This window comes from Vidua macroura, chromosome Z (genome assembly GCF_024509145.1).
Source record: "Vidua macroura isolate BioBank_ID:100142 chromosome Z, ASM2450914v1, whole genome shotgun sequence".
Lineage (NCBI taxonomy): Eukaryota > Metazoa > Chordata > Aves > Passeriformes > Viduidae > Vidua > Vidua macroura.
The window spans coordinates 2324616-2347463 of record NC_071611.1 but is presented as its reverse complement, the minus strand read 5'-3'; the positions used below and the strand labels follow the sequence as shown (position 1 = coordinate 2347463).

Sequence of the window (22848 nt, the reverse complement as noted above, 5' to 3'; positions counted from 1 at the left end):
CTCCCACCTCTCTGACTTAGCTGTTATTTAAATACTTAACTCTCAAATGTACAAAAACAAATGAGAGCACAAAGAGAAGTGAAATTACTGTTTGTTGGTAAAGTTTTCTGCTTTAGGTACTGGAGGATTGCAGATGATCAGTCATCCCTCATTGAGTTATGAGTCACAGCCTAAAAGACTTCATGATCAGTTAAGAAATGCTTAAGAGGATGCAAACTATTTTATAAACATATTACTAAATAGTTAGAGAACATTTTTTGCCATGTAAGGTAAGCCAGACTGAATTTCAAGACAGAAGATGTAGCTCCAAATAATTAAAAATGTTCAAGACTGAGGCACTTGGCAAGATAAACCTGATTTCAGGTTATCTGGAAGACAATATCCACTCCATATTGTAACACACAACTTTTAGGCTGAGAAACTTCACTACTCTGAGCACAACACTGAACGTCACAGCACAAAGTATCTATTTCAGTGCCAGATCTCAGAGCCTGCACAATTTTTCCAAGTGAGATAAGGGTAAAGTAGCAAACCAATGAACATGTTCTTTTTACCCTGCAACTTGTGAATTACTGACTCTGAAATCCCTTTTCTATTATTTCTATACTTTCTATTATTTCTGACAAAACTGTTCCTCATTTGCACTAGGCAGAAACTTCAGGTCCAGATCTTTCAGCCAAAAAGTGGAGGTTCAGACTAGGTATTAGGAAACATTTTGTTACCAAGAGGGTGGCCAAACACCAGAACAAGGCTCACGGAAAAGCAGTCAATGCTGTCAGCTGTGTTTAAGAGGAATTTGGACAATGCCCTTAACTGTTATTCTCTAACTTTTGTTCACAGTTGGAAGATCATAGTAGGTACCTTCTAACAATAACCCTACACTTCTTCTTAATATTCAAAAGAGAGAAATCTTTAATCATATTACTTTTGTAACAGAAAACTCTATTTTCTGAAGTGTGGTTTTGCACTTTTGGGGAAAATGGTAAAGAAAAGGAAAAGGTAAAGATATAAAAGGAAAGGAGTTTCCACTTGTCCCAGCTGCAAAAACCCACTGAAGTCTGGGCTCAGTATTGTCAGAAGCAAAGCTTATTTAATGAGTTAAGCAAGCTGCAGAGGTATTAAACACTTACCTAGACTCGTGGGTTTAATGAGCACGTCGAGCACATCGTAGAAAGGTAAGCTTTTCAGCTGAACATCAGGATGAACAGGCGGAATCGGAGGGGATGGCTGCTGCATCTCAAAGTGGGGCTTAGTGTCCTGGAGGAGCACAGAACTGACAGGCGAGGATGGAGACTGAGGCGTGACTGAAGTGGAAGGGAGTGGGTGAATGCCCGCGACAGCCAAGTCAGGCTCGACTGGAGAGGAGCCGCTGTCCAAGTTGAACGCCGCAGGTTTTATAGCCGATAAATCCGACAGTCCCTCAATCGTCCTTGGGTACCGACGCCTATAGAGTTCTCGGATTTTGATCTGAACTGCTGGGCTGCAGCCGCTCTTCAGTAAGTGCAGTGCCCTCATCAGGAGGTCATGTTTGCGCCCACTTTTATTACGTCCAGCAAACCCCAGCAGCACTTGCAGTTCAGAAACACGAAAACTTGATACCATATTCTAAAAAGGAAAGAGAGAAAAGCACAGGTGAGCCAACAGCACCCCAAGGAGGCCTTTTCAAGGAGTATGGTGCGGCATCTTTCATCATCTAATCTGACAACTTGTTACTTGGTTATGGGTACTGCCCACACCTTCACAGAACACAAACAGTTAGTTTAAAATGAAGAAACAAAGCGTCCAGGATGCAGGTTGAGTTTGCCCATGAAAGATTTGTTTCCACACTCAAACAATAGTAACAACAAAATCTTAAATTCACAGCACAAGCACAAGCTGTACCACAAAGAATCTGTCACACTTTGTGGAACAAAATACCAAACCCAAAAAATCAAGTGAATCAGTATCATCACCTGTCTTCGAACACGCTTTAAGCACTTCTTTATTTTATATCTTAATTTCTGGATAGTTTACTGTGAAACTCCTTTTATTTTGGACACTGATAGGCGTACCACATTTCACTGCTGAAAGATATGCACAGCAAGGAGGACAGTTCTCAAAAGCTACATTATTTACTGTATGCTGTGGCATACAGTATGATACACAAACAACATAACTGATTCTTCAAATGTCACAAAAGAACGCCCTCTCCTTTTCAGATCATATTCTGGTATCAAGTGTCACAAAGGTATCTTCAAATCAAATAATACTATTTACTTGGTTATCAGGTTAGTTTTGGAAGTCTGAGGACTGAACTGTGAAGTTAAAAAAATTAGACTCCCACTGTTTCTGAAAACAGAAAAAAAAAAGAAAAAGGCCACGATACAAAAGGACACAATCTTGTGCCCCATTACTATTAACAATTAACTTTGCACAGATGCATCATCTCACATTTTTGTGAGCAATTTATACCTCCATTCCAGAGGTATAAAGTTGTCCAGAATACTTCTAATCAACTTCCTTCCTATTTCTGGGAGACACTTTCACTATAGCAAGGAGGTAAAGTTTTTAAAGGCGAAAGAACACCAGTCTTCAATCTGTGCTGCTGCACCATGACAACTCCACACTCAAGGACTGGAGATAAAGGTGCTAACAGAAGGTATGAAACAGCGGACATCTGGGATCATATGTATTTTTAAAAACAGTTCAGAAGTGCATCTGGACTCTTACTAAAGCTTTTGGCATTGATTTCAAAAGGGACACAACTCAAAACACAGTATTTTGACTTTACCTTCCAAGTCCTTACTACACAGAGTTAACGCTTGTGTTCTGACACAGATCTGATCTCAGCTGAAGTTTTAACACAATTTTTGCCCAAACATTGAGTCAGTCACCAATAAAAGTCAAAATCCTCCCTGTGTCCCTGGCTTGTTTCCCTATTCTCTTTTTAATATTGTGAAAATTGTTTTGGCAAGTAAGACCAGTGAATTATTTCAGATCAAAACTGAACTTAAAATCACAGAATCATTTAGGTTAGAAAAGACCTCCAGGATAATGAAGACCAACCATTGCTCCAGCACTGCCAAGGCCACCAGTAACCCATGTCCCTAAATGCCACATCCACGTGACTTTCAAATCTCTCCCAAGGGTGGGGACTCCTCCACTGCCCCGAGCAACTGGTGCAGGGTGGGACAACAGCCTTGGTCAATAATTTTTTCCCAGTGTCAAATCTAGACCTCCTCTAGAACATCTTGAAGCCATTTCATCTTGTCCTATCCCTTGCTACCTGAGAGCAGAATCCAACCCCCACCCCCCAACTCCAGTCCCTCAGCTGCTCCTGGGACTCCAGCCCCTTCCCCAGCTCCGTTCCCTGCCCTGGACACGCTCCAGCCCTTAATATCTCTCTTGTCCTGAGGGCCCAGAGCTGTCCCCAGGACAGAGCTGTCCCCACCACTGCTGAGGTGCCTCAGCAGTGCCAGCACAAGGGACGGGCACTGCCCTGGGACTGTGTCACACCCTGGTTGGAACGCCATGGGCACCTTATCCACCTGGGCACACGCTGACCCATGTCCGGGCACATGCTGTCTCAAGTCCAAGTCAATGGCTATTTCTTGTGCCATTAAAACACAGCAGGAGTAAGTAGCCAGGACCTGCATTCTCAAGGGCCACATTATTCATGCAAACCAAAATGACCATCTAAAACACTATAGCAGAAACCTCATCTGGCACACCCTTTCCTCATCACTGATGAGACAAGGTTATTGCATTTCAGCCCCTGATTTTCAGCATTTCCAGACAGCCTATCTGGATCCAGTGACTCTTCTATCAAGAAGCTGTTCTGAGCAGAGATAACACAGCAGCCTTCACACAGGTATTCCCCCAACACCCTGTCTATAAATGCACCATGGACACAGCAGCTAGCAAAAAGTCATGTGAGCCACTGAGTGGCTCACCCAAACTTCTGAAGAGGCCAACAGCAGATGTCACCTTAATTTCGTCCCAGCAACTTCCCTCAACAACAAAACAAGATGGAGAATGTTAGTTTCTACCTGGCATTCCCCTTCTACTTATTCTTGCACTCAGAGTGATGAAAATAAAGTGTTTCCACATTCACAAAAGATGGCTTGGAATAATGTAACAGCTTTATAGTTATGACATAAAAGAGAAACCGTGTGAAAAGATAATACTAGTATTCAAGAATTTACAGAAAACTTCATGTTGCATGCTTCTGTAGATAACTGCATAAGCTTGATTGCAATGCCAGTTCCTTTATTTCAGATGCAGGCAGTAAGCATGATGCTGGATTCCGTAATCACAATGCAAATGAGTAAAATAATCCTACACAGAAATTATGGAAACAGCATGTATTGCAAAATACTGTCTACTACCCTGCCTGCTGCCTTCTGTGCATTCCTGCAAGTTAATCAAGGTGAAATGTGCAGTCAGTCACGCCTCAACATAGCTAACATTTCATACAAAAAAAATTTCACAAACTAGCACTTTGTTACAAGATGGATTTCATTTTACTAGAAGACATAGCCTGGCTTCAATACCATAGTCATCAAAATTTTAAATTAATACCCACATGAAAAATGCTTGCAAGTATGAAAAATATACACTGTTTTGTCCACCAATGTAAAAATCTTACACAGGCTTTAGAAAGAAGACTTGCAAAAAGCGAGGTTTACAGGAATATCTAAACAATAGCTTTTACAACACTTTCCCTCTAAACCTGTTTCTACTTTTCCTTTAAAGCAACAACAAACACGTATAAGAAAACACACCTGCCAGTGCCTAAAGGGGCTGCAGCAGAGCTGGGGAGGGACTTGGGACAAGGTATGGAGGGACAGGACACAGGGAATGGCTTCGACTGCCAGAGGGCAGGGATGGATGGGATACTGTGGAGGCACTGCTGGCCCTCTGGCAGGCCCTGGCACAGGGTGCCCAGAGCAGTTGTGGCTGCTCCTGGATCCCTGAAGTGTCCAAGGCCAAGCTTGGGCCTTGGATGGGCTTGGAGCAGCCTGGGATAAAATGCAGTGAAGCATTAAGGTCTCATCCAAACCAAACCTATGATTCTGTACTTATCTTCCTACTCCATTTACAAATGCAGAGTGGACATTCATTAGCATCAATAAACTTTTATGGGGATGTAGGTCTGAGAACATTTATAATCATAGTGCAAGGCAGACACTGCTTCCAACAAACCCTTACCAAGTTCCTTTCTTTTGGTTTTCCAGCATATTGCAGAAGACTGCAGACTCATTATTAATATGCTTTTCACATCACTCAGTTACAATTAGACATTCAAGTTGTGTAATGTAGATGACATTTTCACTTAAGAGAAGTTCTTTACATCTGCACAGCCCAATAGAAAAAGCTTTTTTAACGCAAAACCAAAGCCATTTTAGTTTCAACGTTACTCCATGAACACAAAGCAGTTTGACAGAACTCTAAGGAAATCAGACTGGATAATTCAAGCACTTTTATATTCCAGAAATATTTTTCCCCCTGAAATTCATACTTAAAGGTTATAAGCTTCATAGGCTTTTTTGTTTCCTAAACTTCAGCAACCATGATTCATGAGCAGAAACACTGTTCTAAAGCATTAAGCCGTAGGTGTATCTGGAATGGCATTAATTTCCCTGGCATGATGATGTTAAGGAGCCCAGGAAATGCTGACATGCCACTGAAATTAAGGGGCAGGCATGTTTCAAAGCAAAGTAAGGGATCAAACATCTCTCCAAACAAGAGCTGTGTGATTCTTCACACTTCCCTGCATTATTAATAGTCACTCTACATCTCTTTATATATATATGTATTTTTTTTTTCAGTGGAAGGTAACTGAAAATGCCTGTTAAATTTGTTCAATTCTTGATATATGCCCTACAATAAGCAGCAGCAACTGTGGCTTTAAGGCAAGCACTGCTTGAGTGGCCAACTGGACACTTGCACTGCAGAAGCAATCCAGCCTACTCAGAAGTCAGCCTGGCCCTAAGAGCTCTGCTTCAGCCCCACTGGCTTCCAGATAATCCCCAAAGTGTCTGAACGCTCTGTACAGAAGGGACACACCAAGGACAGGTTCCACAAATCCTCACTCCTGACTTTAAGCCCTTTCATGGACATTCAGCAAAGCAGTACATTTGTGACATCTTTTGCAGCAGATTTGTATCCATGCTGACTTACAGCAGGCTAGAAATGGGTAATGATGGTAAGGAAAAACAACTTGTGTCCTAGGATGGTTGAAGACCTCTCTCTGCTGAGTGGAAATGTTTTCTCAAACTGACATAACCATAGATAAAGAAATGCAAGTCACATGGAAAAATGAAGATGCCTTTATTGAAATCTGTGTCAGTAGTACAGGACAGCAAAAGCAGCTTTAAAGAAAACCATAGTCAATGCAAATCACAACCACCAGATCCTTAGTATTATGGAGATTTTCCTCTGCACAGACTCTAGCCTGGCTTCTTAATTAGGAATCAGCTCCAAAGTTGCATGCACTTAGTAAGAAAAATCCTAAGTTAAACAAACACAAATATTTAAGACATTCAAAACAAAGCTTGGCCGTTTCATTGCAGCTTCTTTTTTAGAGTACCTAAAAGCTCAGTATCTCCTTCCTCTCCCAAACACTGTATCTCAGCACAATCAGTTAATTGTTAATGACTTTACATAAATAAACTTTTGAGGTGTCTCAGTAAACCTCAATGATCTAGAATAATGACTGTGAACCTATGGAGCACACAGGAATTTCGTGCAGATACAAGGTAACAGCACATTATCATAAGCTATCAGGAGTATTTTATCAGCATTTATGTTATTTAATACATTTAACTGCAGCCTAAGGATCATGACAGCACCAACAGCAACTTCTCATATCTACTCTGTTCACCATCTTAAGTTTAACTCAGATCATGATGTTGAATTTGATTTCTGCATCAAAAACAAAAACTGGTCAGCATAGACAATAAAATTATACTAACACAGATAAAATAAAAGTGTTTGTCAATGACCTTGAAGAGGACACACGAAAACAGCTCTCAGCATTTTCTTGTTAGCAATTTAACACTAAGCACTGCTTCACCTGGTAAATGTGAGGCGGTCACTTACACTGTTCTTCCAGACTGGAAAAATAAAGCAAGTGAAGTGGAAAAGGCACCAAGTCTGGTATTAACAAGAGATCCAATGTATAAAAGAATGAGACTTCAACTTCTGCATTTTAATATGGCATCCAAACAACATTTCTCCTCCCATTTGAATCGTGTGACTTCACTATTAGGTGTGCAAGAGCAAAAAGCAGAAGTAGGACCTACTTCCAGCATTTATAAACATGGTTTTCCAGTAAATTTTGTGCAATCTCTCCCACCAGAAAGGATATGTTAGCACACCTCCATCTCTTCTCAACCAAGTAAGTTCTTTTCCACAATGGCTATGAAACTGATCTCAAGCGTCACAGATTAGTTTTGGCACAGGCAGAGCCATTTGCATATAAAGAGCCTTCTTTTTTCCCCCACAAAGATGACACTAACAAATTACTTCAAAACGTGACTAAACACGAACTATTGAGACTGATGCTGTCACCTAAACTAGAGATCTGTTTCAAAGACTGCATGCACTCCACATTATTTGTTTCCATTTTAGAGTCAGGACGCCAGCAGAAACACAGGGGACCCAAGAATATGAAATAATAATATGTAACTGATCCTCTTATCTGCAGCATTTTGTTGAGATTCAACAAGCTTCAAGTAAATCTTGGTGAGTTCAGAATCTGTTGGGAGCTGGAATTGTTGCCTCACAGATGGCTCTCAGGAGGAGCTGTAGTTCCCCACTTCTGGGCCAATTCTGTTCAAAAATGTGTCTACTCGTCATTTCTGGCCTCCACACCAGACTGATGATTCTATTCCACATCCGCCTGTGCCTGAGTAATTCCTTCATCATTTACTGAGCTGCTCTGGAGAGGGGATTATGGATAAAGGTATGAGCCAGGTTTAAAAACACATCTGTGAACAGCAGTCCTGGAAATGGTATCTCAAAACTAACTGTAACTAGACACTGTTGTGCCCTCCACGTATTCTCAGCCACTCCCTAATACTCCAGAAACCAGTAATCTACAGTAATCAATAAAATCTTAATCACATCGTCTAGAAGAGTAAGCCTTAGACCAGACATTTTCACCAATATCTTGAGAAGTAGCAAATACTTTAACAGAACTGAAGATTTCCAAAAGGCCTGATGTAACAGCAGGTTTCTTGAAGTCTGGCTCCTTTCACTACAGCCTGTCAGTTACAACCCTTTAGTTCAAACTCCACAGAACTTTTACTGTGAAGATCCAGAAGATGTCAGGGATAGTCCTAACAAATATTAAAATGCTCCTTTGCCCTGAAGAAAAAAAAAAAAAAAAAAAAAAAAAAAAAAAAAAAAAAGCTGCACCTGCTTGCTTCCCTCAAGAAACAGTGTTTAAGAGAGAACTTTGATCTCTTGCCTTTAGACAGTCCTTAACAAATTACTACACTAAATTCCACTCTCAAAATGGCCCAAGTGGTCTTTTATAAAACAGCTAGAGATGACATACTACAGGAAACTGCAATCAACAAGAGAGCAGCAAACAATACTGCCATAAAAACATTCAGTAGGTTAATCTATAAAGCAGCCATTTCAGATCACACCTAAAGGTCAATTCACAAAATCTACTGGGCGTGGGGGAATCTCTCTCGTTTTTGGTCAAAAGCAGGAAGATTTGGTAGTCTGAAAAAAAAATTCAGCCTCAAAATCAAGTACCTGGTATTCAAGCAGAGACATTCAAATGCATCCTCAAATGTGAAAAGAAAACAGGAAAAATTCAGCCATGGCCTTGCAGACATGAGGCAAACAATGACATTCTCTTCCAAAAATTACCTTGAGCTTTCCAACAACAGGCCATGAATTCTTATCAGACAGATACTGAACATTTAAAGAAGCTCCAGGCTAACAGATTCACCTCAAAAGCACTCCAGTTTACAAATAAGGTGAATGGGAATATCAAAAGATATACCTTCAGACTTTTTTTTTTTTTTAAACCAGTGGTACCTCTTGAATGATGAAAGGGCAGCCCTGCAGTCGGCCTGAAACACAGTTTCCTTTTCCCTCCATACTTCCTGCATTACATCTATCTATGCACCTCAGTTTCTTGTTTTAGAGGTATTCAGGAACCTAATGCCCTGAGGGAAATTATCAATAATTATGGATATCTCAAAAAGCGCTGACGTGCTTCGGGAGAGACAGATCACAACTTCACCTCAAGACTGGAGAGGAAGAGATAAAAGAAGAGTCACCACTGGCACAAAGTTTACATCGGGGCTTTAGCCAAACCCTTTGAAACACCTTGGAATGAGGGCTGAGAATTGGTGAGGATACCGAGCAAGAAAATGTGTAAACACATCTAAAGGGTGAAAAAAACCCCGACAACGTAAGGCTCACGCACAAAAAAATAAGCCAACAATTCCTAAACCTAAAACTGAGGCAGAGCACTGTTGTCCTCAGACAAAGAAACACAGTTCTTTCCACTATATTTTTATATATACATTTTTATATTTTTATAAGCTCCTCAGTTGCACTACCACTGTTAGTGCTGGAAGAAGCCTGAGCAAGGGAAATTCTGTGGCCATTGCAGCACATTTCCCACTTGTCACACCAGCACCAGCTCTTCCTCTCCACTAAAGCCCAACTCATAGCAGCTCCTATTTAACCGGCTTTTATCCCTCCTGTGACAAAGTCCAGGTCGGGGGGGAGCGGCCTGCACGCAGAATTCTCACGAAGAATTCCACTTTTGCAGCGTGGACGCTGCTGAAAGACAACCTCCTCCTTCCACACAAAGGTAACAGCGGATTGTTCAGGAAACAGGAGAGAAAGCACTAACTATGCAGTCGGTTCTTTGTGTACACACCTTAACAAAATGAAAGGACACGCACGCACACACCCACACAGACAAATCTGCTACAGAGAGTCCACCGCGACAATATGAAAGATAACGAACCGAAGATAAAACAGGTCTGAAAACCGGCACTGGGTTTCATGCTAGGGAAGCGGTCCACGGATTTCCAAAGATTTCACAACTATCAGCATTTTTAACAGCCCGGTGGTTATTCACCGCCCTCCCTTTAGCCGCACGGAGCGCGGGGCCCAGCAGGAGCCGTTCGAGCCCGGGGGGGCCGCTCGGCAGCGCCGAGACGGCTTTTAAAATGTCGGGAGGAGAGCGAAGAACCTCCCCGGCGGCGGCGGCAGCAGCACAAGCCGCGCGGCGGGGACGGGGAACTGGGCACTGACAGGGAAGGTCTCCCCAGGCAGACCCCGCCGACCCCCGGGCAGTCGAGGCGGGCCCGCTCCTTCCCTCCCTGTCACCCCGGGGATGGCGCGGACCCCCCCCCAGCACCGACATCTTGCCCCCGCCGCCACCGCTCTCCCTCCTTCCTCCTCACCCGCAGCTCCTCGAAATCCGCCATTTTCTACCCGCCGCCGCCGGGCGCCGCCGCCACCATCATCGTGCACCCGGAGCGCGCTCCCGGCACGTGACGGGGAGGGCGGTCCGGCGGGAAGGGCGGCAGGGAGGGGCGAGGGGACCTCAGGGGAAACCGGGCTGGAGTGGGACGGACACACCGGGAACCCTCGGGGGAAGCCGGGCTGGAGTGGGACGGCCACACCGGGAGCCACCGGGACACACCCGCAGTGGTACAGACTGGGAACTGTGAGGGAAAGCTAGTCCAGGTGCATACACATGTGCCCGTAGGTACCGGCCCCAATTACACGGTGCTCCTGCAGCAGCTGCAGGGAGCGAAGAATTCAAGTGGCCCTGGAAAAGATCCCAGAGGGATTACAGAATCACAAAATAAAGATATCTCTGGAGATCACCTAGACCAAGCCCCTGACAAGGCAGTGTCAACACAGGAACTCCAGGTGGGTTTCAAATGTCTCACAGAGGGACACTCCCGGACCTCCCTGAACTCCTCTACCAGAGTTGTTCCACCTTCAACATAATGAAGTTCTTCCTCATGCTGAAGTGAAACTTCTTGTATTTCAGTTTTGGCCATTGCTCCTCATTCGGTTGCTGGACACCGCTGAAAGAATCCAACACCATTCTCTAGATACCTGCCTTTGAGACCTTTATCTGCATTAATGAGATCCCCTCTCAGTCTCCTCAAGGCTAATCCTACCCAGGTCTTGCAATCTCTCAAGAATCCAACACCATTCTCTAGATACCTGCCTTTGAGACCTTTATCTGCATTAATGAGATCCCCTCTCAGTCTCCTCAAGGCTAATCCTACCCAGGTCTTGCAATCTCTCATCACAAGGGATGCTCTAGACCCCTACTTGCAAGTTCCTACTTGTGCTTCTACTGGACGTTCTGCATTAGCTCCTTGTCTTTCCTGTACCGAGGAGCCCAGATCTGGACACACCTGCCATGTTTCTTACCCTCCAGAATTAACACTCCGGTCTTTAACTAAAATTTTCTATTAAAAACCAACCAAACGAAAATAAAAAAGAAAACCAACCAAACTAGCAAATCATAGAATAAAATAAATAGAATATATTCCAGTTTGCAATTGAAGTGGATTAAATAGAAAGCTTGTGATTTTACAGCCCAGTTTATCCACCCAGTCAAGAGGACTCATAATTTGTGTTATAATGATGATGCAGCACGTTTTATTAATAAAAAATGAAGGGAAAATGTCACCAGCAGTAAGCTTCAAAAACTGGATAATGGGTTTCCTGCTGTAAGGAATGTAAATGTTGAGACATTTACAGAAAATAAACATCGAGGTGCAGCCGAGAATATTGTTTTCAAAAGCAGCCAGAGATCATTACCTAGTCACAATAATTACCTACTCACAATATTCCGTTTCATCAGCAACTTGGCTGTAAAACCAAACAACCGATTTATTGCAATAAAAAATATGAAAGACTCATCCAACAGACAGGCAAACAGCCAGCACAACCCAAACAAAAAGATAAAGAGACGCTGGAAGAGAGGCCTGAAATGCAAAACATATTTGCTCATATTAACCAAAAGGCAGCTCGTTTTGCACGATTGACACACCCAGAGCAGCAACTACAACAGCAACTTACGGGCCAAGGGACAGGTCACGTCAGCAGCAGGCTCTGCAAGGAGGGATGCTGGCAGGCAATTTTGGGAACAAGTAGCTGACCTTTTCTACAGGATACTGATCCCTGCCATACACACTACCTAGGGGCACTTATTGCTGCTATAAGACCTGGACACCAAGGAACTCAACTAACATCATTAGTTGCAATTTTGCAACAGCTTGCTGAGACAGGCTTTCCTTTTCATTTACTATTTACTCCAAGATAAACCCTTAAATGTGCCAAAGTTTTCCACTTTGCAGGCACAAATACCTAGTCCTCTGCACTAACAGCTTTTGTGTTTGGTCTTAGGACACCCCTTTAGATTTAAACATAAGGACTTCATTAATTTCAAACCCCTTCTGTTAGTCAAAACCAAGAACTGACAGGCTAATAAAACGTGCCATCTGCCACACCACTGCATGAGTTCAACTCCTAAGTCCGTCAAATGCTTATTTTCCCCTCCAATTCAATGCCAAACTAAAGGGGCAAGCTGCAGGTTAGACTCTCTTAGATCATTAAAGCATGACCAGACCAAAGCCTTCTTTTGTTCTTTTAACAAACCCTCAAGTGTTCCTTCCTTCAAACACACCAGGAAGGACATCAGTGTTCAAGCTCACATCAGAGCCAGGCAGTTCTTTTCTAGCTCACCTCTCACTTCATAACTGTATCTTTCAACATTTCCATTCATCTCATCCCCAGTATCTGTAAGGATAAGAGGAAATGCTATTTTTATATATCTCACATACATAAGATAACATGAGTTTACGTAGTAGCTTTCCATAATATTTTACTGAAGTGTTCCTCCATCTTTCCCTCACAACCTTTCTGCTACACATCTCTGGGGCCCTATCCTCCAAAAGAAAAAAAGGACTTTTGGTCCTCCTCAATTTTCTCGTAGGGCATAGGCCATTTTCTCTCCCATTATCTCCACACACAAAAATTTCTTTCAAATCTCCCTCTTCTGTTTTTCCAGTAACTAGAATTAATCTGCCTTTTAATTAATCTCCTTGCTCTAGGCCTTCAAAATCCTGCTGTTTTATCATAACTTCTCACAAACACATTAACTCCAGGCTTATACTCCACAGCTACCAAGTAATCTTTGCTAAATTTCAACATTTCTAATATTTCTCTTTCCACCAAAATTTTAAGAAACCTACCTCAAATGTCAGAAATTCTTCTGGGATCTGAAACTTCTGCCTCTTCTTGGACTTCCATCTCCAAAACCCCTTTCTTCTTCTCCTCTTCCTTCTCACTAAACCTGCTGCTGCGTCTTCTGAACAAGTTCCCAGGCTCTTTCCTTGGGCATTTTCTGAATTTGCAGTATTAGAACTCGGCCCAGCATCAGCCATTGGAGGAGGAGACCTTCCTCAAGGAAGCCAGTGCATACTCCTGTCTCCCAGAAAATCACTGAATTAGTTGCTGGGGTTTTTGTCTTCCCCAGTAGGCTCTAATTAGGGTAAAGAACGAGCCTGTAGGTGCTAAGCAACCTGCCCCCTAAATTGAGGCTTGTTAGGGGAAAAAAAAAAACCCATCTGGTTTCAACCTTTTCTAGTAATCTTTCTAGTGCTATGCACAGTACGTCTATATAAGCACTGCCTGTTCCCACAGCTGTGTTAACGACGGAAAGACATCTGAACATCCAAACAAACCCTCCCAGCCTTCCACAAACACTGCGGTTAAAAAAAAAAAAAAAAAAAAAAAAAAAAAAAAAAAAAAAAAAAAAAAAGCCCAAAATAACAAACAAAACCACTCTACAGCTACTCCCAGGATTGCAACAATTGCTTTTATCAGCACTATACCTCATCAAACCCCTCCTGTGCTGCTTAACCAGCTGCTAATAGACTGCAGAGTGTGAACTGCAGGCAGGGATGGGGCTGGGGTGACTGGGTGGAAAGTAGATTTGTTTTGTGTGTACTGTGTTTAAAGGGAAGAGTTTTATGAGGTCAACCTTAAGCTTCTCCATCATCACTGGTATCCCACAGTCATGTACTTTTTAAGGTAACATTATGAGTGAATGGCAAAAATATTTAAGTGTTTGTCAGTGCCTACAACCCTCTTGTGTGAGGTCTAGAGCTGTCAAAACAGGGAGGCTGAAAGACACCCTTAATCATGCTCTTGACAAAAAATATGTGTGCTCTGGCTGTAGGACAAAATATTCTAAGCTGGATACTTAGGTTACACAGGGCTTGGAGCAACCTGGTCTTGTTGGAAGGTGTCGCTGTCTGAGGCAGGGCACTGGAACTGGACGATCTTCAAAGTCCCTTCCAACCCAACTATCCTGGTTCTCTGATTCTGCTTATTGGAAATAAACAAGTTATGTGCCTGCATTGTATCTGCATTTTCTATGCAGCTGTTTGACAAAACAGAGTTTGGGTGGGACATAATCTTCTGTCAGGGTGATGCTGCTTGGGTTTTGCCCTTTTTCCTTTTATGTGCTCTCTGTGTTCTTCACACATATATTTGTAACTCTGTCACTTATTGTATTAGCAGCTAGTTTTCCCAGTACTTTTCCATGGCCTTTCCATAAGCAGAAAGAAAAAACAAATTCCAGAGCTCCAAGCCCCGGGAGGTACAAGGCTCTGTGCTGTCTTGGTTCTTCCTGGGAGCTAAGGCTGAGGACAACCCTTCAAGACACATTTTCATGGGCAAAGTACAAAGTGCTGAAGGGGGGACTGCAGAGAAGGGGCTTGACCTGGGGGGGGGATTGCATCACCACTTGTCCTCCTAATTGGTGCCTTTTATCAATTATGCTAATTTCCTAAAACCTATAAAAATATACTCACCCCGTGGGGGGTGGGGTGGGGAGTGAGCTTTTGTGGACATCTTTCCATAACTGTTCCTGAGGACCTTCACTAAAGATCCTCTTTTATATTACCTCCTTACTAAAATCATCTCAGGTTTCATTTCCAGTCTGCGACAAAGGCAACAAAGGGACATGATGAATATAGTTATATATACTACATTGACAAGAGACATATTAAAGCTTAGAAAAATCTAAATTAGAAATCTAACGTATTCATATATATATATATATAAATATATATATATTCTAATCAGTTTTGATAATGAAATATTAATTTTGCCTGCCCATCCTAACATACCACAGTGATACACCTATATTTTGGTAATAACAACAGCAAAATATTTAAATTTTGCTATGAAGTTGCTTACTTGATCATTATTATTTTATGTCTATTATTTCTGTCATTATTATTTTAATGTCTGTTATTTAATAGATATTAAATTATGTCTATTGACATAGGCCTAGATTTCAGTCTTGTACACAGCCTCCCTGACTGTGGGTGAGCATTTGCTTCTATGGACAGTTTTTGTGAAAATTATCCTCAATTTTTGTTCAAAGGATTTGAAGAGTCACTTTATCCATCAAAACTATAGGAAACCACATATTAAGGTAGCATTTCCCCTTTAACAGTAATGGTGGAAAACTCTCCAGTCAAGCACAGACCTGAACCCAGGCTATTCTCCCAACAGTGATGAACTTGGGATGGCTTGAATTCTAACTTAAATTAAAGGAATTTCTCTTTCAGAGCCATAAAAAAAAAAAAAGAAGCCCACAGTAATAGAAAACCAAATGCATTACCACTCTACTACCACATTAAGGCCACAAAATTAAACACACATTCTAATAGGAGGGGACCTAAGTTAGTTAGAAAAACATTAATCTGATCTACTTTGAAAAAACTCCACGTTTTATGGGAGTAAAATGTAATAAAACGTAACGAAAACGTGTATTAAATTGCATCCGTGACAGGATGAATGTATAAACATTTGCAGCACAGCTACCTGAGCTGTGAACACACACTGAAGCCTGTGTTGGCATGTACCAGATGGGGAACGTTTTAGAAAAGGGCTGGGGAAACATTCCAGAGTGGGAGCAGAGTGACACCAAAAGGACAAAGCCATAAGAGGGTATTGACGCTTGACGCTTATACTGAGGAGTGTTTTTGGAAGAAGATCTGGATGTCTGGAAAAAACATGTTTTCGAGGATGAGATGCTAAGCAAGCGTGGTATAGAATCCCAGAATGTTTTGGGTTCGAAAGGACCTTAAAACTCATCCAGCTCCATCCCCCTGCCATGGTCAGGGGCACCTTCCATTAGACCAGGTTGTATTGCATGATGCGAGAACCTGGTCATTACCCTGTCCGAGAACTGAGCAGCTGTTGGGTTTGGGAACAGGCATAACAAAAGCCCTTCCCACAAAGCTGCCCATGTGTCCATCAATTCCTCTTCCCACTGTGCGAGAAAAGCGTAACAGCATTCCTCACGGAAGAGGAGTTTTGGTAGAGATCCTGATGCTGAAGCCTTTAGGCTTCGTCTTACCCGATCATAGGTTCTTCTCCTGAAGCTGGACCACACCCAACAGGCACAATTTACCTCTCAAATAATTCACACCCTGAACCCCAGGAGGCTGCAGCAACCAGGCAGCCGAGTTGTGCTCCGAAGAGAGCGCTTCTCACAGCCCTGTGCTCCCTCAGCGCGCTGGTCTCCATTTTAATGCCCACTGGCGCATCCTTGACGTGAAAGGCAGACTGCAGCCTGCTGCTTCTCAGGCACAACTTAGTCTGTGGGTGAGCAGGGCAAGTTTAACAATGGCGTGAGCTGGGCTGCACTCATTCATGGGTTGTTTTGGCTTGATTTGGCTGGTTTGGGGTGGGGTTTGGTTGGATTGGCATGGTTTGGGTTGGTTTGGCTTGTTTGGGGTTGGTTTGGCTTGGATTGGCATATTTTGGGTTGATTTGGCTTGGTTAAGGTTGGTTTGGCTTGTTTTGGGTTGGGTTTGGCTTGTTTTGGGTTGGTTTTGGGTCGTTTTGGGTTGTTTCGGGGCCGGACCGCTCCATCCCCTCAGCCCGAGCTCCCCACCCAACCGCCCCGCCCCACCCAGGCGAGCCCGGCGCCCATTGGCCAGCGTCGCCCTCCACCCACACTCCTGTGCTCGTGATTGGGCAGATCTTCAGTCAATCTTTCACCTTCCGACGTTCTGATTGGCTACACGGGTGAGGCGGGGCGCGCCTGTCGCCCCTCGGGGGTCGGCGGGGGTGCGGGTCCGGGCGCTCGGCGCGTTATTCCGGGCGGCGCTCCCGGTAACATTCCCGGCGGCACCCCTTGCCACCATGGAGCTCGCCTGCCAGGCGCTGAGAGCCACCCACCAGGCGAGGGAAGCGGTGAGCACCGGCGGGGCGCGCGGCTGCGCGTCGCGGTTGCCTTGTCAACGGGGAGCGGGGGGGGGGGCGGCTCTGCGCATGCGCGGGGGTTGGCGTTGTCATGGCGGCGGGGACGGGGCTGGGCATGGTGGGCAGGGGCGGGCGTGGATCCCTCACAGCCCCTCTCTGCATAGTTCTGGAGCAGTAGGCACGGCCAAAGGAGACAGTCCGTATTCCTTCCTCCACTCGTTCTTGTTTCAGAAAGTCACGGCTGCATTGGTCGGGTTGGACGGGGCTTGGAGCAACCTGGGATAGTGGAAGGTGACCCTGATCATGGCAGGGCTTGGAACTGGATGGTCTTCAGGTCACTTCCAACCCAAATCATCCTGTAATTCAATGATTCTTTGGTTCTTGCTCTAGAAAGCAGAGAAACAGCAAGATTTTGCTGAATTTCATAACCTGTTCTTCTGCTTCCATCTGCTGGTTAAATTACACCAGAGGGCGAGAGGCTGCAGGGATGATAAAAGCCTTCCCATAAGGCTGTTGGGTGCTTTGCATGCATACACCAATCCCTCTTCTTACTTGAGAGTGAAAAGTACAGGATTCTTCACAGAAGAGGTGTTTGGGAGGAGACCTGAAACTGAGCTTTAGGTGTTACATCAACCTCTTGTAGAATCATAGAATGTTCTGGGCTGGAAGGTACCCACAAGGATCACCATGTTCTTACTCTTGGCCTTGCAGAGCACAGCCCCAAAACTCACACCATGCTCTTGAGAGCATTGTCAAAACACTCCTGGAGCTCTGGTGGCCTTGGACAACTCCTTGAGTGCCTGACCACCCTCTGGGGGGGAAGAACCTTTTCCTGCTATCCAGCCTAAAACTCCCCTGACACAGTTCCATGAAATTGCCTTGGGTGCTGTCACTGATCACCAGAGAGAAGAGATTGTTGCCTGCCCCTCAATTTCCTCTCCTTAGGAAGTGTTAATAGGATAGATATATTTACCTAGGAATAGGATCTTCTAGCATGGTCTCCTTCTGAGCCCTAAATTGAGTTCAGATCTGAACTACTGCGAATGGAGCCTGAAGGTGTGGTGTGTTGAAACAGCACCAACGTGCAGGAGGAGAGGAGAAAAGGAGACCTGATTTTTAACTTCACCAGTGGGGATTTGCATGGCCTTTGTCCCAAAGATGGTGCTGGATACTAAATGCAGGAACGTTTGTGGGACTGAGAACTGGAGCTCGAGAGCTCTGTCAGCTGTGCCACAGGATTTGGTTTGATGTGCTTTTGGTAAACTGGCTTCTCCATAGCCTTTTGAAGATAACAGTCTATATTTTGAGTATATTTAGAGATGAGGGGAGTCATTTGTGTTTCACAGAGGAGCAGAAGTTCAGAGCCTCTTTTTTTAATTAGTGACTTGAAGAACCACCTGAAGCTGCCAAGCGGATTTTTTCCTTCTTGTTCCCTGTCATAAGTTCTATGGTGAGCTTGCTGTATGTCTTTAATTATGAAAACTCATTGTAATCCTTGAAAAACTTTGGCAACTCTATTGCTTGCAGCAGCCTTGTATTATTTGGAGGAGAGAGGAGGGCAAAGCACCCTGTCTTTGTCCTGGGAAATTCTATTCAATGGCAGCCAAGTTATACATTGTTTAAAACTCACCAGTTCCATTCTCTGCTTGTGTTTCTCAAAAAGTACGGTCAGCAAGCCGGGCAAGAACTGAACATTCAGCCTTCTGAAAAGCCTGTCAAGGGTGCAAATATCCAAAGGGCTATGTGGAATGGAAAGCTGTGGGAATACAGGGTGGTGGAGGGACGGAGGAGGAAAACTAGATGAGCCCATCAAGTCTCTCTGTCCTGGCACACGATGACAGCTTGATTTTGGGGAACTCCATGCTTGTCAGCATCGTGGCATCCCAAAGACAAAGAGGGAAGAGGCTCTGTATGTGTATTAGGATTAGTGCTTTCCCTGTGTGATTGCACAGCCACCTGGCTGCCCCTTGTCCGAATTCCTAATCAGAGATCTTTCTGAACACATCCTGACTGCTCCAGCTGGATGCCCTCAGAGTGCATACACTAAAGTAGGACAGTTCTTGTTCCCAAGCTCCCCAGATGATGACTTACTCCTGTAGCTCTTTATTTTTCATCTCAACAAACATGCAGAATTCATGCGGAATATATAGGGTCAGATGATAATGAAATGTTACTGAGTTAAATTAATGTTTTAGTAGGTCCATTAATTTCGGGAAATTGCACAAGAGACTTGGTTGATTTAGAGTGTAAATGCATTTTAGTGAAAGGTGTGGAAATGACTAAACAAACAATTGCACCTAAAGATGCAGGACTCTATTAGAGTTTAATTCAAAATGACTCAAAGAAAGGAATATGTGCCACACTTTTGTTAAGCTAGAAATAAAGAAAATAACACTATGAGTGTTGAAGCTAATTAGCTAAATGCTCAACTATTTAGTTTTTAAAACAAGATCACATTTAAGTGCCTTAAGGTTTTATTAATTTCATGGACCCCAAAATCCCCTATAGTAATTGAAAATTTAATTACATATGTTTTTCTGTTCTTTTAAGAATGGAAGCTTATTAAACTTTAAACATTTAAACATCTATTGAAATACCAGTGGCTATAAACAACATGCAATTCTAAATACTAATTAAACAGGAAGGCTAGATCACTATAAAGCTAAACTGAATTTTAAGTAACTTTGCACTTGTAAGTACTCCTGTTTTTTTCATGCTGTGTAAGATTTGTCATTTCTTCTCTAAGCACAGCAGAAGCCCTGGGCTGTGTTAGTATCTGCCTGGACTGTGGCAGGCAGCTTTTTTTTGGACATAAGTGCAGTGGGTCAGTCCTAGAGGACGAACTGGAGCTCAGGACAGCAGACCAGGGTGGGCACAGAACTCTTTTAAGGGACAGATAAAGCTGCTGGTGGCACTGACACAGACAGAGGCTCATCTGCCTCGTGCCAAGAGTGTGCGCTAAAATACCAGTGAAATAATAATCTGCTGAAATAACAGCTAAAATAATGGTGAAATGCAGGAAAGAGATTGGTGGGACTGGTCAGGCAATGATCCCTACGCCACTGGTTCACCAGATTCACGACTTGGTAACAGTTGCATGCTGAAAGATCCTTGATTTTTCTTTGATTTATAGAACACTCACAGAAGTGAGCTACCAGAGATACCTTGGTTCTGTTTTTCAGGTCCAACCTAATACAAGTCATTGTCAGTTGATTAACTAATTAACATATTAGTTAAATTTGCTTGGACACGTCTGACTTCTCAAAATCAGGCATTGCTGCTTGCATTCTTCTTAACAAAGAAATTCTTTAAAGAAAGAATTAACCTTTAAACTCTCTTCTCATTTTTAGATAGGGCTCTTTCGGGATGCAAAGGTTCATTTTTCCTTCTGTTTGGTCAGCACAACCAGAAGAACATTGCTATGTCCAGGTTGAAGTAGGTGGCTCACACATAGACACAATGTTATCCTACCCCCAGAGCAAGTCTGTACTTAAATTATTTGAGATGCTGCCAATCACTATATCACTATTTACGCTAGAACTTAAAATGCTTTAGGGATAGAAGAAGTAACAAAAGGGGATGAACAGCAGCAGATGACATGCTAGAACACAAATTCTTTTCGAGGAAGGTTCCAACCATGGATCATGAACCCTGTCAGTCCATCAAGCAGAGGCAATTCCTCTCTTGTCAGAATATCCGTGTTTATTACATGAAACACTTGAGGTGTTTGTCTTCTGTGTCAGCCACTCTGTTTGCATACTGTATTTTAAATATTCAGAGGTAGCTCTAACCTTGCTCTTTGATACATTAGCAAACACAACAGTTAATCTTTCTCAACATAAACCTTCAGGAGCAGTTGCATTTCAAAGGATGTACAGGTGGGATTCTCAGCAACTGATGACTCCAGCTTCCTTCTTGCATCTCCAGATGTGTTTCAGAAGTTTCAGGTCATCCAGGAGAAATGGGAAAAAGACAACAATTCAAAATCTGTTTTCCAAGCACCAGCATATCAAATATTAATAAGGAAAAGACTCTTTCGTCTCAGAGTGTGTGAGCTCTCTCTTTGCTCATGGCATTCTCAGAACTATTTCACTTCTTGTTGCAGCACCTCCCAGGATCCAGTCTGCTTCATTCAATAGTTACCAATCTAGAAAACATTTACACAGCACTCCTTTCTCTCCAAAATGGTTCAGAAAAATTATCTTTGTACCGCCACTGTAGTGGTATTGTAATTTCCTTTTGGAAATGCTTTCTCAAGAGGATATCGAAGGTAGTAAAGGTAGAAAGGGGTTATGATTTTTTCCTTTTTCCCTAGCCAGTTTTAGCCCTCCTTCTAGAAAACCAGAATGAGCATTCTACAAATCTTATTTGCAGTATGTGAAATGCCAATTTTGACTTTGCAGGAAATGTTAAAAGCAAACCGCAGCTCTTCCTTAGTTGTGACACTAGATGGCCCCACGACTGAAGCAAACGTCCTAGGAAATACCTGCTGGACTGGGATACTCTTTCCCAGTTCTACCCAGTACATTTCACAGGCTGGCAGATTTTATTTTAAAATAAAACAGTAGCTGATGATGCTATCTCAAGTGTTGAAATTAGCTGTGAAATGCCATGTGATACCCAGCGCTGTGTACAGAGCAGAGGGAGGTCTAACCTAGCAAAGGAATAGTGTGTAAAGAGGTAAATTGGTTTTGCATCACACAAAAAACACCTTTAATTTTTGGAATAAATGATTCTCTACTATCAGAAGTCTGCTATTGTTGCTCTGTCTCCCAAGAGACCAGAAAGAATAGAGTAATGGTCTTTATGTATGTATATTTATTTTGCACATCTTTTGGGGGTTAAAAACATCAGCCTTGGTCAGTAGTAGTTCCTTGGCATCTTTGTGTGCCGGGCACAGGCAGAGAGCAGCCCAAGTCCTTGGTACAGATGGTGAGGCTCTGTCTGCAGTATGAAGAGGACAGAAATCTGCATTTGGCACCTGCAGGCAGCAGATGACACTTGGGCTGGGCTTTTCCTTGGGGGTGGATGAGGATGCTGCTTGGTTGGGATAGAAGGGAGGGAAACTGGGGATGGAAGCAGGAGCCTGTGTAGCTTTACTGTGCAGTGTGATCAGGGGTGTGTGTGCGTGCTGTGCAATCAACAGAAATTGTTGCTCTTTCCCCCATCCATTAAGTGACACTCCTTCCTGTTCACACTGGGTCCTCACAAGTAATCACACAATCACAGGAAAGACAAAATACCTCAAGTTGGAGGGGATACATGAGGGTCATGTCCAACTCCCAGTGCCTCCCAACCTAAAAGGGAAGGAAAGTCATTAATTTACTCAAATGTGTATTTGGCCATACCTACTTTCCCTGTGGTCACAGTTTCAAGTCCCAGTGAGGCAAACCAAAGGCAATGTGCTGATTTCTACAGCTTTCATTGTAGCACCTTCTGTTACGACCCAAAAATCCCAGAAGTTTTCTGCAGACAGTGAGCATATATGGCATGTTCCATCAGAGTAAGGCTTTATTCCATCATCTTGCATGATTCTGTTTCCATAGTGCTTTTTCTTCTACTTGA

The 22848-nt window shown here is 43.3% G+C and overlaps 2 protein-coding genes across 13 annotated transcripts in view; one reads left to right on the top strand and one right to left on the bottom strand.

Annotated features, from left to right (window-relative positions):
- Positions 1 to 17168, bottom strand: part of PIAS2 (protein inhibitor of activated STAT 2) — a 34659-nt gene extending 17491 nt beyond the window's left edge. For 5 of the 10 annotated variants that reach the window (XR_008441307.1, XR_008441308.1, XR_008441306.1 and 2 more), the window contains exons 1-2: positions 13248 to 13554; positions 1131 to 1605 (exon numbers count right to left, since the gene is read on the bottom strand). Coding sequence is in view for 7 of the 10 variants with exons in the window: in XM_054003451.1 (XP_053859426.1) it covers positions 1131 to 1605; positions 13248 to 13439 (667 nt within the window). In the remaining 3 variants the exon portion in view is untranslated. Of the gene's footprint in view, positions 1 to 1130; positions 1606 to 9895; positions 9919 to 10427; positions 10537 to 13247; positions 13555 to 16486; positions 16913 to 17079 lie in introns of those variants that run through there. The other 5 variants (XM_054003454.1, XM_054003455.1, XM_054003450.1 and 2 more) reach the window with 4 other exon arrangements.
- Positions 17131 to 22848, top strand: part of KATNAL2 (katanin catalytic subunit A1 like 2) — a 28505-nt gene continuing 22787 nt past the window's right edge. For all 3 annotated transcript variants that reach the window (XM_054003460.1, XM_054003458.1, XM_054003457.1), the window contains exon 1: positions 17131 to 17274. In XM_054003460.1, the coding sequence (XP_053859435.1) occupies positions 17224 to 17274 (51 nt within the window). In that variant the 5' untranslated portion in view covers positions 17131 to 17223. The remainder of the gene's footprint in view (positions 17275 to 22848) is intronic.